At 42.7% G+C, this 18,645-nt stretch overlaps 1 protein-coding gene across 1 annotated transcript in view; it reads left to right on the forward strand.

Moving 5' to 3' along the window:
- Nucleotides 1-18,645, forward strand: part of LOC104285357 (lipid phosphate phosphatase-related protein type 1) — a 72,349-nt gene that overhangs the window by 27,367 nt on the left and 26,337 nt on the right. The window contains exon 2 of the mRNA XM_009883806.1: nt 9,930-10,118. Coding sequence (XP_009882108.1) covers nt 9,930-10,118 — 189 coding nt within the window. The remainder of the gene's footprint in view (nt 1-9,929; nt 10,119-18,645) is intronic.

The following is an 18,645-nucleotide window of genomic DNA, read 5'->3' on the forward strand; positions in this document are numbered from 1 at the left end:
CAGGGAGATTGTGAAGGAAGAAAGGCTGTTGCAGCTCGTGGCCGCATGGGGTTTTCATATGGCAGTGCCATGCATATGTTACACTTTTGCATGTATGTGGTTGTGTTGGAACATCAATAGAGGAGAGTTAATAAAGGGAAAAGGCCAGCAACTTTAGTAGCATTAAAGCACTGATTTTTATCAGTGAGAGGATGCTGTGAAGCAGCATTCAATGGTGTCACAGCCTTAACATGAAAACAAAACTAGGAATGCCATCTGACCCCTAACTTATGTCCATCTGTTACAGGATCCAATGGGTGCTGTACATCAGCCTGTGGTTTGAACAGCTACAGAATAGCTGGAAGTGCAGACCTTGAGTTATGTAGATGTGTACAGTTTCTTGTACTGAAGTTAGTAACACAAAGAATTAAGAGGAAGGCAGGACTGGTTGGGAAGTGCCACTTTACACTTAGCTCAACATATGAGCAAAGAGGGCACTTGATCAGGCCTATAACATACATGCATTCCTTTGGTGGCTCTTGAATGGGCAAGTTAGCATCACCATTACCAGCATCCTCAGGAAACAGCATAGTAGATCTATAAAGAATTTTCCTTTTTTGTTTGTAAAAGAATTTTTTATAGTCTTTAAATTAAGGTGCCCTTTCCTTACAAAGGCAATGGTCACAGGTTACCAGTGACAAAAGGGGAAAAAAACAATAGGATAGAATCGTTCATCCACTGTTTGGTCAGAAGCAGGTATGTGGTTCTTGGACAAGCACAGCATGAGATGACAAAGGCTTGCACATCCATTTCTGCTGTAGTAGACAGCCAACAGCCGAGGATTTGAAACAAGGTATGTCCATCTCTTGAACTTTCTCCACCACAAACAAGTGTGCTAAGCAAGTAGAGTATGTAGGATAGAGAAAGGAGGGCAAACTGCTATTGATGTCATTTATCTTTCTTAGTTGATAAAGTCAGTGTCACATTTCAGTGGATCTAGGAAAATTTGTGGACTCTGAGGGTGGGGTTTTTTTGGCAGGGCATTATCATGTGATGCATTCATCTGGTGTGGAACCTTGAGGTGGAATCATCCTAAGGGCTGGAACATGCTCTGGCATCCTTGTCAGCAGTCTGAGAGGGAGGGCAGCCAAGGAGTTACTGAGTTTGTTCATGGTATGTTGTAATTGGTCCCTTGAAAGGGTGGGGGATGTTTTCTGAGCTCTTCTTACTCCAGAAGTAGCCCATGGGCTCCGGAGTAGCCCATGTTTGCATCACCTGTTGCGATACCTGTAGGAGTTGCCCTTGCCAGGCACCTGCCCAGGAGTACCATCGATAAGAAGGTGGTCTTCCTCCCATCTTCTTACAGATCGCAAAAGAATCAATGGAAGAGACAGAAACAAAAGCCGTTGCAGGCAAATCCATCTGTAGTGGAAACACAAAATAATAGCAGAGGTCATAAGCAGCTTAGATTTTTGTGTCAACATGGAGAATTATTAACTTTGAAAAGACAGATGCCAGGTGAAAAATGTTGTTTTAATTAACAGGAGTGCCAGAGGATTATAGGTTGTAATGGACCCCCAGCAACTGGAGCTGAGAAATCCACCAGCTCTTCATCAGGCTTCCAACAAACACTGTGTCCAACAAACTGGACCCAGTATCTTCGATTATTCCTATCCTGCCTGGGCACCTGAGCAAATGCAAAGATACTTGTCTCTGATGCTTTGGGCTTCCTTCATTTTTATACTCAGACCTTGGCTACATAAAAAGCTATTACGCTGTTGTAATACGCAGCACAGTGTGTGGGTAGGCATCCCTCCTCCCTTCGAGCTGACAGTTTCAGCCTGTGATCGATCCACGGGTCACAGTTACCTATCAAAGAAAGTAGGCTTAAGTTTATTGCATAAGAATCACTGATAAAATATAAGGGTGTACAAATTAAAATGTTGAGAACTTTAAACTGAGAGAGTAGCAGCAGCATGTAGAGTGGATTGAGTTACACCTGATAATCCAGGTGCCTCGTACTGTTATTTATTTGATTTCCTACACAAGAAATGTTGTACCAGTTACAGCATTTTTATGCCTTTATGTCTCTACCATCAGAAGAACTGTACTGCTTTTGCTACATAACTAGAGCTGGAGAAATCAGTCTTCTTTATGTGGATGAGCTCTTAGGTAATGTTAAGTTTCTGTAGTGCAGCACATAGAAAATCTTCAAGGACTGTTACATTAAAAAAAAGCTGAAGCAGTTTTTAACCAGTTGTCAGTATTTTTAAAGGCCATACAACTCTCACAAAACTTATTTTCCTGAAACAAACTCCTTAGGAAGATACAAAGTTCTTTTTTGTCTGCGAGTGTCTTCTTCAGCCTTATAAACTCTACCTAGTCCCAACTTAATTACTAAAATGGTGAAATAATACAATTAGCTCTTGAAATGGACTTGTAAGAAGCTTTGCAGAGACCGCTCTGATTTCTACACAGCCTCAGCTTCAAAAGCCTGTGTGCACTAATAACCCCTCTCTGCCTCCAAGCTGCTTTCCAGCTTGTGCCACCACGCTGACTGTACTTGAAAACTCCTGTAACAAAGCGATGTCCTGTAATTGGCTCTTCTCAGAACAGACCATGACTTCTGTGTGCTGCAGTTGCTTGGAAAACTGATTTCAGAATCAGATTGCAAAGTCAGTTTTATCAGGTGGGGGAGGGATAACACTTCTGAAGACTTACAAAGCTCATTGGCGTTCATATTTTTTTCAGATGGTGTAAAATTTGTGAATATTTGGCATAATGGAACTAGTCACTTGGAATTATTTTGCCATTAAGGGGAAGTCCAATATTGGCTGTTTTTCTCACTGTCTCCAAGTGAAGCATTTGTTCATTACACGTTCCTCTTGTCTTTTTTTTTTTTTAAGTATTTTCACAAAAAGTAGATTATTTGCTGCATCCAGTCCCTTGGCAACCTAAAAGATTACACAGTCGGCCAGATCCTTAACATCCATTAAAAACATTAATTCACTGTGGTCAGAGGCTGTAAGAGCCTTTACTGTCTGATAACGCTCTTGCTCTTTCTACAGACCTGGATATGCTGCAGAAGTGTGAAAGTTAAACCTTTTAAGGCATGTCATTTGTGATAAAATGGTACAGAACAGATGCTTAACAAACTGCTGTAGAGACCAAGTCTTTTGTTGATCCCTGAAGGATTCACACTGCTAACTCCCATTAACGCTAATGGGACATAGGTACGTACTACCCTCACACCTCCCTGCGAAAATGGGCCTTTTAGCTGCTGGCACATCTGGATCAGGTGGCCTTCTAATTAATTGTTGTCTCCATCTTCTTTGTTATTTGGAAGGATGGGCTTGTCTGAGGGGGTGTTCAATGTTTTCCTTACCACTCGACCACTCTACAATGTGAAAATGTAGGACCCTTCGTAAGAAGTTATACTCAGGGCATTGGTATATGCCATTTTAGGAGTCCTGAAAAAAATTCCCAGAGACATACTGTGAAAAAGCTTGTCCAAGTAGTTGTTTTAAGTAAAATTATCATGTAATCATATAAATCCAGAATTTTCCAGGAGTCTGTAATTCTTCTGCCACTCTTTGAAAGAAGTTTGATTATTTAAGAAAACGAAATGTAACTAGTGAGATTTTTTCTTTCTCTATTTATGTCAGATCACAAATGACATGCCTTAAAAGGTTTAACCTTCACACTTCTGTAGCATATCCAGGTAAGTATTAGAGGTAAGAAACCTGTATCAGGTGAAGGATGATTTAGTAAGTGGATATCAGTTGGCCACAAATACGTATAGACAACACTTACAAAAAAATTCTTGACCCCTGAACCAGCATGAGTTTCTGAGGCATCACCCTAATCAGGATGCTTCAGGAAACAGCCTCAGTAATTTTTGGATAGAGGCTTGATCTGCTTTTAGAGAGGTAAAAGTGGGTCATGAAATTTAACAATCCATGTGATTTCTTCCGATTTGCTGTGCTTCTAACGTCCTTCTGCTGCAGCGGCAAGACTAAAGTTCCCATCTCTGAGGGAAAACAGCCTGGCTTCCTTCACAGAGAGGGACCCGGACCCATCCCTGGGCAAACCAGTCTGGGATGCACAGTTAAATATTTCTGATGGTATCCAGCAGAGAGCAAAGACAGACTCTTCCAGCAGTAGCTTAGGAGTCCTATATGTAGCTCACCTGTCTGGTTTTGCGACACAGATATGCTAGGTCTGTTGGATGCCCCAGTGTGTCCATTCCAAGAGTCATGCTGTCATCACCTAGCTCAAAAAAGCACGTCAAAATTTTTCAGGCTTTGCGTAACGATTGGTCACTAGAGTTTGTTCAGAAAGGGAGGTAGAAATCTGATTAAGATGGGTGGAACAGTGGGCCACAGCATGTGTGCGAAGAGTTGAAAACGCTCCTGCATGTTTGTGGTGCTCTGCTCATGAAATCGTGGCAGTTTCAGTTCATGAAATTCTTCCCAAGTTCATGAACTGAAACTCTCTGAAGCTTGCTGGAAGCAAACTGAGCAAGGGTATCAATAGGTAGACAGTCCATCAATATCATTGACTATCCCCTAAGGAACACCTCATGCAAAATACTGGCTTGGTTTCTTTCAGAAGGATTGAAAATGTAGTCTTTTATCTTGTCATTTGTGTGCAAGAACAATTTTCCAATTATCAGTCATGCACACTAAAGGCATTGCAAGATATATTATCAGTAGCCTGTGGGAAGGCTGATAAGCTGAGAGAATTTATCTATTTATATATAAATACCAGCAGTACTTGGGAGCTTTCAAGCTCATTCATATGGATTTGCATTATGATTTGTATGAGTGACAAAGCACACAGCAAAAGGAGATTTTTGCAGTGGCTGTATGTCTCTTACAGCACATAGAGATTGTATGGCTAGAGAGTACACCAGAAATTTTTACAGCCTCTTCCCTTGCTCCCTCAATTCCTTTCTCCTCCATGAAGAACTCTGGGGGACCCTTCAGCATAGGTTGATCAAAAACCTCCGCCTCCCACCGTGTCTGCTGCCTTTTAACATTAATCTCCGTCTTTTACAGCTTTATGTCCCTTTCCCACATGGAGTTGGCCTCTTGCTTTGTTGTTTGCAAAATGAGGGCCTCTTTTCTATGGGTAACATTAAAAAAAAAAAAAAAACAAACCCAAATCAAACCAAAACAAAAAGATCTTCCAATTTTTCTTAAGGGAACTGGGAAGTGCTTTGTAGTCGAACAAAGAGAGTGTATGCAGTCTGGGACTTCAGTCCCACTATCTGGTATTGCAATAATTTTGTTTGGGGTGTGGAGTGGTCTCTGAGTTACTCTGTCAGAGTATTTAGGGTGAAGGGGAGGATTTGCGGATATATCCCTGTAGCCCTGGGATTAGTGCAACTGAATTGCATGGCTTACTTTGAAGATGCTCTTTCTTTGTACTCAGGACACAGTCTTACACTATTACCCGGTTAGCACCTGCACCAAACGGTTACCAGTTGCCTAAAGAAGACTACAAGACTTGCTTCATATTTCTTGGACATTTAAGAAAGTGATTTTTAGAGTGCAGAGAACTCCCATGACTTAAAGAGGAGCAAGGGTGTGCAGCGATGGTGAGGTCTGCAAGGACAGAACCGGTGTGCGCTTGTAGAGCCGTGGAGAATTTAATGGTGTGGTGAGGGACAGGTGTTAAGTGCTGCAGAATTAATCCATTTAAATAGCTGGCTTTGAGGAGAAAACACATGTCAATTGTTTGAGCCCAGCTTGTCAGGCTTGATATAAAGTCAAGCAGGAGTTTTTAAATGGGGCTGAATCAGACACGATATATTTTCTTAACACTGTCATGAATGAGCTTCTGCAGAATCAGGACCTATCGTGTATCGTTGAGCTTTTTCATGTGCAGATTATTGACTAATCCAGAAAAATCTGATCCAGAAGAAAGGTAAATCTCAGCTGTGCCACAGGCTCTACTGTGACCTGAGGGCAGTCATTTTATGTCTTCTGCTTTTGTCCCCTCTCTGTGAAATGGTGATAAGAGCATTTTCTTATCTTACCATGGAGTACTGATGACAAATATTAAGGATTATGACATGGTTAAATACTGTGGTAATAGAGGCCATTAAGCAGCTTAGATACTTGTATTCATTGGCTGCTTTTCTAAAGTGAATTATTGAGCATTTTTAATTTTTCCCGAGTAAACTCAAGGAAATGAGTTGATAGGGATTAATAAATAAACCATGCAAAATGTCAGTGTTAAACTGTGTTGTGTTTTCTGAATTATGTAACTGGATGTTTTGTATCTTAAGATATTGTCAGATTACCTGCTCTTCTTCATTGCCTCCTTCAATGATTGTAAACCTGAAAACAGGGAGAAAAGGGAAGGGAGGGGAGGGGAGGGGAGGGGAGGGAAAAAGAAAATAACTTCTCCATATTTCTGTTTGCCTTTTGCTAAGAAGCTCCTTAGACTAGTGAATACTCAACGTGAGGCATGAGAACATGCCGCACAGATGCGGCGAGGTCTTCACTGACTGTATGAGCAGCAAAAATGTTGCTCACATTTGTGGTAATAACTGGGCTGTCCTTTCTGTACCTCACGTCATCCCTTGTCATCATGGGGCTGTGGTAGGGTCTGTTCAGCTGGAGGTCTAATTTCTGATGTCTGCTGTTGCCGTTTCCATGAGATGGTGGGCATCACCTGGGGGACCTCATGTTTTCTCAATTCAGATCTCTTTTTGCAGATAATATGTTTTTTCTTTCTCTAAAGAACAAAGTGCAGAAATTGAAGTGTGACCAGGATTGGGTTTGTTCTTGAGGTATCTGTGGTGGTGTAGGTCAGTATTGACATAAGTCCGACTAGAGCTCTATTTTATATTCAGGAGGGTTTTTCATGCAGCGCTGAGGCAGCATTCGGTACAGGTAAAGTCAAGTTAGTTCTGCACCCGCTGGCTAGGAGCACATTTGGGATAAGTGAAATTTTCCTCCTATATAAAAAAAAAATATTTTTTTAAAAAAGTATTTTTTTCCTTATGATGCCCAAAGAAGGCTATAAGTTCAGTACCTGCTTTCTGCCTTTCCCAGTAACAGGGGAAAACCCAGCTGTCTCTATTGTACCGTCTCTTGTTCTCTCCCCTGTGTCTGCTGGCTGGAGCTGGCAACCTCAAGGATGTCTGGGGGTGTGTTTGGGGTAAGAGGAGTGGGTCAGGTTGCTTCTGACAGCCCCGGGCATATGAGGTGCTGCAGCTGAGCTCAAATACCTCTATATCCAGGCATACTGTAATCTCGAGCGTGTTTACCTAGGCACGTCAGGTAGAGTAGTGAGAGTGTCATTGCCTTCCTCTGATGTTAATTTATAAAACTGAGCTGCCCAAAGTTGATCAGGAGATCTATAGCTGCTCAAGGAGTTAAACTGAGGTCTTCTAAATCCCTAATTACAGGACTCTGTTTGTTTATAATGAATCCCACTAACTCATCCAGGATGCTGTAAAGGTCTTTGGGGGATACACAAGTAACAGCATCTTGCTTTACATTTGTTTAAAAAAATACCATTTGGGACAGGTATGGAGTCTTGAAAATATCAGGATAAGCAACGAAAGGTGGAAAAAGTAAGTAGTTTTTCAGCTACAGATTTAAGAAGTTGAATACTTCAGCAGTTCCATCTAAAGCTATTATTATACAATCCAGATAAAATTATGTGAGACAGTACGTTTGTTCACACACCTTTAGAGGTAGATATTGCATACGAAAAAAAGTACACAGACTAAATCTTTTGAGTTTTCAGCCAGTTCCAGCTGTCTCCAATGGACACCAGAGGACATAGGAGAAGTGTGAGTGGGAAGGAGCAGCAGAGAGCAATTGCCCTGGACCGACCGTACATAGTTAGCTTATCTGCAATTCATTGTGGGGTGGTGGCTTTCAAAGTTCTGGATCTTAAAGTTACTGAATCATCAGCAAAGCCAAAATCTTCAGAAAACAAATGCTTGAGTAACATTTTATATTGATGTATTACATTCATGCTGTAGATCAGGGTGGGATAAAGAGAGAATATGCATCTTTTGAGGAAATAATTATGTAGATTCCTATTTGCTTAAGCTTCTAAAAAGGGGCTATGTGCTTTGTCTCTATAAATTTCCCTTCGTACCATAATTCTGTAATAAGCAGAAGTTGATGTTTGAATCCAGAGAGCTAATTGGTTGAGCTAAAAACATTAAACAATCCAGGCTGCACTGTCCAGGGGTGGAATTAATTTTTAGAATCTGGCTACAAAATTATATTGTTAATTTTGAAGGTAAAAAGTGGGGGAGGGTGCAGAATCTTTCAACTTTGGCTTCACTTTGCCCTGCTTAAGTCTACCTTACAGGTTGGAGTCTCCATCCTTGGAGATACTCAAAAGTCATCTAGACGTGGTCCTGGGCAACTGGCTCAAGGTGTCCCTGCTTGAGCAGGGGGAGTGGAACACGTGACCTCCAGAGGTCCCTCCCAACCTCAACTGCTCTGTGATTCTGTGATCTTCTACTTTCATCAGCGATTTCTCTTATTTCATGCGTTTTTTTCTAATTTTAGTCCAACAGCCACTCAAATATACGACAACTTTAATGGCTGTCTTGTGTGTCAGAGCATTATGTGCAAGGTTAGGACAGAGGAATGCAGGGATCACTTGTAAGTGTACCTTTGAGACAGAGTTCCCAAAATTATTTTTTATTAAATTTATTATTACAATAATCTCACAGCAACACAGTTTTGATGCAGAAATCTTGGAGGCAAAATACAAAACCCAAGCCACTTTGGAGTTTACTGTTTCACTTTCTTTATTATTATTATTATTTTCTATGGTGTGGCAAGAAAACTTGTATATGTGACAACTCTTGTAATAGTGGCAGAAGGCACTAGTCTCTGTAAAGAGGATTCCGAATCAGATCCCTTAATTGTCATAATTTCCAAATCAATATTGCTATTTTTGTAAATGATGAGGATTGTGACATGGGATTTCCTTTGCGGTCTGGCAGAGAGGGAACAGGAATGATGAATTAGTATATCCACTTAATTTCATGAGGTGAGATCAGTGACAGTCTGAGATGGTGTTGGGATGTGCTGTTGAAGCAGTGCGGGAAGCAGGCACAGACACCGACAATAGCTCAGGCGCAGTAACAGTGGGTATATACAAAAAAAGTTTATAGCTGTTTTCCAGCCTGTTTAGCCAGCGATAAACAACCAAAAAAGAGACACGAAAGGCCCCTTGCAGTTTATAGGTGTGAAGATGAAGATCCAGGCTCGAGCCAGAGTCTTTTTCAGAGGCAGCTGTGATGGAGCAGGGAAGTCAGGCGGTGTCACCCCAACCCGTTGTTCAGGGAGTCGGGATTTCAAAGTAGAGTTCTCAAGCTTTACTGGTAAGCAGCGGCTCCAAGGAAAGGTGAGTGGCAGGAGGCAGGTTTCCCTCTGGATGAGTCCTCATCGGGGACGCAGAGAGCTCCTCTGGGTTAGCACAGGGTGCACGTTCCCCAGCACGGGCTTACAGCCGCTGCGGGAAAGCATTTTGGCTTGAACTTCCTTTATCCTTTGTAATAATCCTTTCCAGCTCCCTGCGGCTGTGCACAGGTTTTAGCTTGTCCCTGTCAGCTCCTGCAGCGCTACCCCTCGTCCTGCGAGCTTTCATTGATCGTCGCTGCTGCTGACACTCACATGGCCTTTGACAAAGCAGCTGTCAGAGCTCCCGTCCCTCGACAAGCGGCGTTACGGACCCGCTCCTCTCCGAGACGTTCATTAGTGCCGTTTGCCAAAAGGTTTATGTAACGGATGTTGCTGAGCGGGTGCGCAGAAACGCACATGCTGGCACACCGTTGCTGCGAGGGCTGTCGGGGTGACGGTAAAGGGAGGATGCTCTGCAGGGCTAGAGTGGCTCGAAGGCATAGATGCATCGGTTAAAAAAGCGACTAACGTCTCTGTGTGACCATGCTGTATTTTCAGCTTGTCATCATGGCCGGGACTGTTCTGCTCGCCTACTACTTCGAGTGCACCGATACTTTTCAGGTGCATATCCAAGGTTTCTTCTGTCAGGACGGCAATTTGATGAAACCGTATCCTGGAACAGAGGATGAGAGCTTCATTTCACCTCTTGTGCTCTACTGTGTGCTGGCTTCAACTCCGACAGCTATTGTAAGTACGAGAAATTAACCGAATTCTCCACGACTGCTCCATAAATTATAGCAAAAGTCCTGTAATATCTTTGTCCCCTCTTGTCTCTTTTCAGCTGTAATTGATTTACACTTAGCCGGGTCTCTGTTTTGCCTTAGCCTAATATGATCTTCATCAGTTATCTCCAGAAGTAATTATTCTGAGGTAATCGCAACACAAGATTGAGGGCTAAAGCTTGTTAAGCCTTTTACAATAGCTTGCTCACTTCAATGATTAGTTGTGAAGTGCCGGGGCTCCAGAGAGGCTCTAATGCAAAGGTGGTGCATTACTGGAAATAAGAAAACAGGGTAAAGCTGAAGTAAAACCTGGGTTGGACAAGCAGTGTATCCAGGATTATTTGCTGTTATATTAAAAGGGCTTTAAAAGGCTTAGATGAGCAGAAAGTTCCTCGATACAAATTAAAATAAGAATGCTATTTCCTTTTTATTTATAATCTTATTATTTTTCGGCATTAACATCCACTTAACTTTTTTTTACCTGCTTTTCTTTACTATCCAACCAGTAAGCTGCAGTGTAGCTGTTCTGAGCAGATGACAATGTTCAATTAGCTGAATAAATACAATTCCAAACAGATTGTTCCAGTAACTGATTAGCAAAACTTTTCCATTTTCTGTGCATAAAGTTGCAAAGTTCACAGATAGCCAGCTTTACTGCATTTATAATTACATTGATAAATTCCTATCAGGCTGTGTCTTTATATACTTTGTTTTATTTCTTTTTCTTTAGTATTTCTTTCTTATATTAACTTTACTTTGCATCCCTTTCAAAAGTTGATTAAAGCTCTACATGGTATATTTACTTGTGAGAGGTGAATGCTGCACCATAGTCCTGTTTAAGCTTTGGTCTGCAGTAATTTTAATGCATGAAACAGTGTAACACAGAATGTGCTAAGAAATGGGAAAGGGATCTGCAGAAGAGGCTATGTTTTTTGGTACAGGACACTTTCTGAAAACAAGTAGGCGTTTTGGATTGGTTTACATCATGAGTTTATGAAAATCCGCTGCAGTAAAAGTGTTATTTTCTGTGTTGAAACTCAGTTGAATATGATGACTTTCATTTTACTTTGTGCTGCAGTGATAGATGATTTGCAAATGAAAAAATAAACACTATATTTCTCCAACTTCTCCCCCCTCCCCCCGAAACATAGTGCCATTGTTTAGGGAAGTCAGTTTCACAGCTGGTGTTTGTAAAGGGACATTGAGTATCACTACCATGCCTTGATGCCCTGACAGTGAAGGTCGCAGGAGGTTTGTCCCTTGATTCAGCAATACGGCATTGGGTGGGCAAGTGGTCCTAAGAATGCTGTTCTTTATTTGGATCTTCTGTTTAAATCCTTGCTCTGGCAAACTTTGCTGCAAAACTTTCAGGTTTTGCTCCACTGGATCAGCATTTTCCTTCTTTTCAGTGACCCAAGAAGTTTTTCCTAGGTACTCTTATTTATGAAAAATTGGAGTCTTCTTCATGAGATGAACAGTGCTGGTTTTGTAGTTTCCATAGCCCCTGTTAAACACAAGGAATGAAAGACTGTAGTGAATGTCAAATAAAGTTTTTGGGTGCTGAAGAGACCTTCAGCTTAGTGCTGTGTGGAGCTGGTGGGACTGTCTCGTACAGTGCAAGCTGTGCAGAAATGCTAGCCGGTGTCCAGAAGTACGGTAATCACCCTAGATGATTGGATCCAGCACTGGATATAAGATAGTAAGCTCTGCTTCTTGGGTTATGCTCTGCCACTACACTGGCTCTACTGCTTCAGCTAGAAAAGGTCAGGGCTCTCTGCACTGTGCTTCATTGTGATCTCTGTGTACAACCACAAGGAGACAACAGACCAAACTTTCCTGGGAAAACACTTTTCTTTCCGTTTTTAATGTAGTAGGTATTAATACATTATTAAAATTAATGTATTATCAATAAGTTACTCAATTATTTAATGTATTATTATTTAGTATTGGGCTAATCTTCAAACAGAGCATAGGTCAGAGGGATCTTTTCCTTTCCTTCTGACTGATTAAATTCATTTTATTTCTCATTCCCGTGTTTTTCTGAGAGACTTTTCTCTCCTTGCTGGCTGGTTTCAGACTTCTGCTTCAGCTCGTATCTGACTCTGCAGACTGAGTTTTGGCAACGATCATTAATGGAAAGCTAGTAAATGAGACAGAAAGTGAGCTCAGAGGCTCCCTAAACTCTGCCTTTGCATTGCAGTGCTGGTCAGACCACTCAGAGTGTGAATATCCTCAGTTGTCACCCGGTACCCCAATGGTGCTGCCTGCCTTTCAGGCTGCCACAGACTGGGAAGAGATGTTTGATCCAGTTGGATCTCGCAGAGATTTCAGTGAAAGGAGCAAGTGCAGCCATTTCTATTTATACTGTGATGATTGTAACTCTCTCTCAAAAGACAAAAAAAAAACAGAAAAAACCCCAACAACCCAACCAAAAAAACACATCCAAAAAACCCCACAAAAAAAAGAACCCTCACAGCTGTGCTTCGTGGGAGGGAGCTTTGTGTGCATTCGCTGTGGGTTAAGTTGTAACTTCACTCTCTAGACTTTGCTCTCAAGAATAATCACTGACATCCTGCAGCTCCACTGTGAAGAAATGACTTAAGTCAAAGGTAATGCCGATTCCTCCTTACAATTACTTGTTTCTCCTCTGCGAGACACTTGTTGCTTCGCTTTCTGGCAGTGAATTGGTTGGTTTTGGCTAAGAGGATTTACGGTAGCAAACCTGATCTCTCTGTGCTGCCTGTGTATTGCCACTGTCCTGACACCTCACGGCACGAGAGGAGTAATGATTGTCAGAAGGGGTAGGACCCAGCAGCAAGGAGGGAGCACTCATGGTAATAGTTAACAGTGTTTATGGAGCTGTGGGAAATAGTCTGTGAGTCAGTACAAGCTCCATCATCTGAGACATAAGCAGTGTTTTAAGTGCAGTCCTGTGCGCACAGGTCTGGAGAGGACTCAAAGCCCTGATTTAAGCATAGCTGTGAGGTGTTTTGATGCTTGCAAGCCAAAAGGGAGCATCTCGTGAGTTTAATGGAATATCTCTGTGTCTCAGTCAGTTGGCTTTGACAGAGGCCATGGGGAAAACGAACGCATGTATTTTATTTCTTGCCTGACAACACTTCTCAGAAGTGCTGTTTCAGGTTGGTACCACTGTATGTGCATTTCCCTGCACTTCTAGTGGCAAAATAAATGAGGCTGGCCTGGTTTTCTGCAGTTTTATTTGTTGTTCTTGAAACATGTGATGCTACTGACTCTGTTTAGCCATTTTTTTCTGCTACACTGGGTAGTTAATCGTCATACATCAGAATTTAAAAAGTCTTTTAATGCTCCTATGGATAACCTCTTAGTCTCTGATAATGAGAGTTTCTTGCAAGGGGAGATGCCTTAATGTCATGACAACACTGTTAAATAAATGAAAATCATGTATGCCTGACTCCATCCTGTGAAATGCATTTTTCTCCCAAATGTTCCACTGAGGGTAGGTCAAAGGCTTTCATCTGCTTTATTAATTTTTAATTTTCTGAGTGTGGTAGTATTAGCATCTTTGCAGCAAAATAGTAGGTTATGGTGAATTTAGTAATAAATTGCACCTACACGGAAAAAATTGTTCTTCTTTGTGAAGACACCACTGGCCATTTTGTTTCAGATTTAGTGATTTATCCCCTGAAACATACATCTTCAGACTCAAGTAGTAAATTCTGCTGTCGACGCTGGTAGAAAAGGGCAATTCCCGGCATCCTGTCTGGTTTGGATTGAACTTGTAGTTATCTGTATGTTCTATTGCCGCAAAGAGCTTTACAAGATATGTATGGTTTCATCTTCATCTCATGCCAGTTGTTTCTAATGACTTTTTTTTTTCTCAGATCTTTTCCCCTTCTTGTGGACTGATTTCAGTTGTACTGACATTGTTGGTGGTTAGGGAACAAGCGCTAAATTTCCAGCATTCCTGTTTTCATGCCGAGATGGGTATAGGAACACTTTCAGCTTGTCTCATGATAAAGTGGAAGCTGTAGTTAAATAATTTTAATTCTCACAGGCAGGAACGTACCATCCTTGGCAGATGTGGCAAGCATTTCGGTACTGTACCTACCAGCCAGTCTCTGGTGGCCAGGGAAGGGGAATGAGGAGGAGGACATTCATCTCTGTGGCCTTGTGAGAATAGCACAGAACTTTGGTCTTTACCTCCACCACATTTCAAAGGATCAAAAGTTTCCAGTTTTCCAAAAACTGCTTTTGTCTTGGGCTTCATTTGGATAGCTGACTCTGCATTACAGAGCTTTAGGCAGAGACCCCCTCATTTTGGTGGTTATAAGTACTTCAGGAAGGGTGAAATTAGTTAGAGAATAATGTATGGTTTTTTCAGACTTGCAGTTCTTAGAATGCAAACATTTTGCTGGAGGTAAATATAATGCAGGTATTTTACTCGGCTAGTTTTCCAGTGATAGGGAATGTAAAAATTAAGAGCAGCTTGAAAGCGTAAGCACTGGAGCTTGAGTTCCATGGTCACAGGTCTGGTGAATTTAAAAGTGACCTATCCCACAGTAGCATGTTATGCAGAGCCTGGGAGAAAGAGTAGTGTTTCAGCTCACTCTCAGTTCCAAAATATTGGGGGGTGGGGGTGTGTGTATTGTAAGAAATAATAATTCTTTTAATTTTTGCCAGTATGAGAAATTCATGAAAACAACATTTAAAGTGGAACAAGTTGCTTTGCACAAACATAAAATTTTCAAGCCATTTCCTTAAAAATATTGTGGTGTGACTCAACCACATTCATCAGCGTCTCTCAAGGCTAGCTTTCCCCGTGACGAGGTTACTGCAGATGAGCCAATTCCCCAGCTGGTACTAAACAATCCTTCCAGAGTCCAGAGCTGCTGCTCCATCAGCTGTGATGTGTCTGCCCGCCTGAGAGAAGCACAGAGGCTGACGAACGGAGCCAGCTCACTGAAATGAATGCTCAACAACAGCAGAAAGCTTCAAGGACACTGTTCTTTCTTTGCTTAAATTAGAATAGAAAGTGCTGCTACTCTTTTCATGCAATCTTTAGTTTCTTTCCTTCCGATTCCAGCATGAAAGTGGCAGCATACATGTAATTGTTAACTGGCCGGTGCTATTAATTTGTGCAAAGGAGTATTTGTATTCAGATATCGTTGGAATCCATCAAATCTAACTGGTCTGATTACAAATTAGAAGATGAATTACAGCGTTGATCAAATTTACCTGAAGCTGGAGGACAGTGTTCATACTTCTCTCTACAATCTGCTCTAACCTCCCAAGCTTCAGAAACATCATTCTTTTAGATGGCTTTCCTATTCTCTCTGCCACCTTGCTTCCTTGGCTTTGGCTTAGTGCAGCCATGTTATTACAGTGATTTATTCCTAGGTGGAAAGCCAGGGAATTTCTGCCTCTCTTACCTGATTCCCCTGTGGCAGCTCAACAGCAGATGCCAGGAAAACCAAGAGCAGCTAATGCCACTTTTTCCAGCTTCTTCCCAGTTTTTTTTCAGGAAGAAATCCCTAGGTTCTGCCTGTGACGATACTGCCAGAAAGCACAGACTCCTGTGTTGCAGTCTCCTACCCACCGTGTTTCACCCCTGTGCTGGCGCGGCAAGCTGGGCGGCAGCGGGGAGGAGAGGTCAGTGTCAATGCCTGAAGCATCCCTTACTCCTTGTCAAGGAAGGATATGTCCCTTTTGCAAGGTGGTGCACCACACACGGCGCTCGCATGGTCCTGGCTTTCAGGGCTGGCCTCCATTTCAGCTTGGTCGCAGAGCAAGGGGACCTCCACTCATGGGCATTTATTTTGGTATACCTTCCTTTTCTTGTCAGGAGACGGAGCTGTGGTTTCTCTCAGGGTGAGGCTGGAGGAAGAGCCCCTCTGCTTCTCAGGTGTCCTCTGCCAGCGGTGGCTTGTCTCCCTCATATTGAGGGAGGGACCCAGGTTGTGAAGTGGTAAATGACAAGCTGGGATATGTAGGAGACATGCAAAGGTGTGCCCATTACCCTGTGTAAATGTTTATATTCTGGTATTTGCACACCCTCCTGGAAAATAATAAATACACCTGCTTTGTTTGGTGTAACACTTTCAGGAGCTTTTGCTGCTGGTGTCTCCAGGACTTCGTAATGGTCCCCATTGCATTCCAGTTTCTGAGGAGCAATGCAGAGCTGTGGGAAATTTCTTCTCTTTATTAGAACTTCAGTGTAATCCTTTTAGAGAGTTTTACCACAGTAAATTGGCATTTTGAGCACAATGGGAAGACAGTTGTGGGTTTTGGGCAGGCTAGAATCCAAATTATGGATTTTGGCCCTTTTGACTTGGAATAAAAGAAACCCATTTTCTGCATCTGGAAAAGGACTCATAACTAAATGTTCTTCGTCGTTTTCATTGAACAAAAACAACAACAAAACAAAACAACAACAACCAACAGAAAAAACCAAACCAGAATGAGATCATAAGTTATTGAATGCAGATTAAAGTTATCATCAGAAGATTGTGGGTGACCTGGGGCTGCAATGTTCAGCGGAAGACTTTGCTTCATTTCCTCGTATAGTTATGCAAAATAAAGCATGGGTTCCTGTGGGCTAGAGAAGACCTGTCGAGATGGTGATGGCAAAGATGAGAGAGTGTTGGAAAAAATTCTTGGCTGGTCCCTAGTCCTCGTGACCAGCGATGGTACTGATGGTATCAGGGAAAACCTCTGCTCTCCCAGGCAGGCTTGGGTCAGGGTCCTGGCTGCAGATCACAGCACAAATACTGTGTCCTGGAGAAGGTGCCAAGGTAGACCTGAGTGACTGCTTGCCTCCTAAGGTGTCTTTTCTCAATATGAATGTTGCTTAGTGTTTGCCGCCGGGGTTTGACTATGGAGTCTTATCTGCGCGGTGTCAATATTTGGCCCTGTAGGTAGCAGGTAGGGTGGCAGATCAATAACTCCCAGGGCCTATGGCTAACTGTGAGGGAGATCTAAGGAATTAAGGAACTAACAACACTAAGTGAAAGTCAATATGAGCCATGTTCTTAGTGGGGACTGTACAGAAGATGGAGACTGTTCAAATCACAAGAGGCAACCCTGCAATGGACACGAGCTGCAAGAAAAGAAGCTAATTAAATATTAGGAAAAAAACATTTTGCAATGACATTATTTAAGCACTGAAACAGTGCCCCCTTCAAGGCTGCGGGATCTCCGTTCTTGAAGACATTCGTGATGGGACTGCTCAAGGCTGTGGTCTGTGCTGGCCCTGCTTTGAGTAGGGGCTGGGCTGGAGGCCTCGGGGAACCCGTGCCAGCTAAATCATGGTGTGACTCTGTCCCGCTGCATTCTGTAGTGCTAGTGGAAATTTCCTGCTGTTTAACTAATGGCAGAGCCATGAGCTGCCATGTAGAGCCTGAAAAACATCTCTCTACTGACCCACAGCTGTGCTAATGAGGTCCTCAGGTACACCCTGATGCCAAAGGGCAGAGTTTCTTTTGGCCCAATGCAAGCCCGTGCTGATGGAACACCTTCTGAAGCACTTTGCAAAGGTCACCTTTTGGTGAACAGGCCTGCTTTTCCCAGTTGTGTGGAGTCATTTTGAAAGTGGCTGATTGGGACTGAGAGCCCCACAACCCTCATCTGCTTCTATTCTCTGGTTTTGAGTGCTCTGCACATAGTTTGTCTCACAGCCAGTGCCTTCCATGTATCTCCTCCTCCCCTTGGCTGCTGTTTGAATGCTGAAGACTTGATTAATTTAGTTCTTTCTATTTGTGACATTAAAAATGCAGCCACATGCATGCTTATAGAGGATTCAGGAAATGTCATACAGCTTGCTGAAACCTGCCCAGAACTGAGGGCAATGATGCCCCAAGACCCAAGTTCACTTTTGTTTGCTGCCATTTTTGTGTGTAATGCCGTTCCTATGTGGAAAGTGGTGTTAACAAGGATTGACCATGTCACAAAGATGCTGTTAGAGTAAACAACTTGAAAGATTTAAAAACTCCAGGGCGTCAGAATAATGTAAACTTAATGCATGGAAAACGCAGACAGATCCTGTCCGTAGTTCACATAATTCTTCCTCATACGGGATCTCCACCATCTTGCTGTGATCAGAAATGCCACCAGCTGTACTTTTTCATGGAAAGCAGGAGGAGGATGTGGTTTCACAGGGAGACTTCAGGCAGTCCCAGGCTGTGGGCACAACTGTGCTTCACGCATCGCTTCTGTGCGCCCTGGCTCACGCTCCTCCTTCTTTATCCGTGCAGCTGAAATGAAAACTGTCTGTGGCAACTGCCACAAAACCCCAGTGTTTGCTGAAAGTGTGGAAAAAAAATAGTAAAAATAGTGTTTTCCCATTTGTCGCCCCTGAGCGAGTGAGTGAATGAGAGGCGGGAGGGCTGCTGAGGTGCAGCCTCTGCCAGCAGCGATGTGGGACTGCGTGGCGGCAGTCAGGCCAGAGCTCGGTGGAGAAGAGGGGCGAGCACTTTGACTGAGTTGTGGTGGATCTGTAGTGAGTTTTCAGCAGG

This window comes from Charadrius vociferus, unplaced genomic scaffold, assembly GCF_000708025.1.
Source record: "Charadrius vociferus isolate BGI_N301 unplaced genomic scaffold, ASM70802v2 scaffold974, whole genome shotgun sequence".
NCBI classification, from domain to species: Eukaryota; Metazoa; Chordata; class Aves; order Charadriiformes; family Charadriidae; genus Charadrius; species Charadrius vociferus.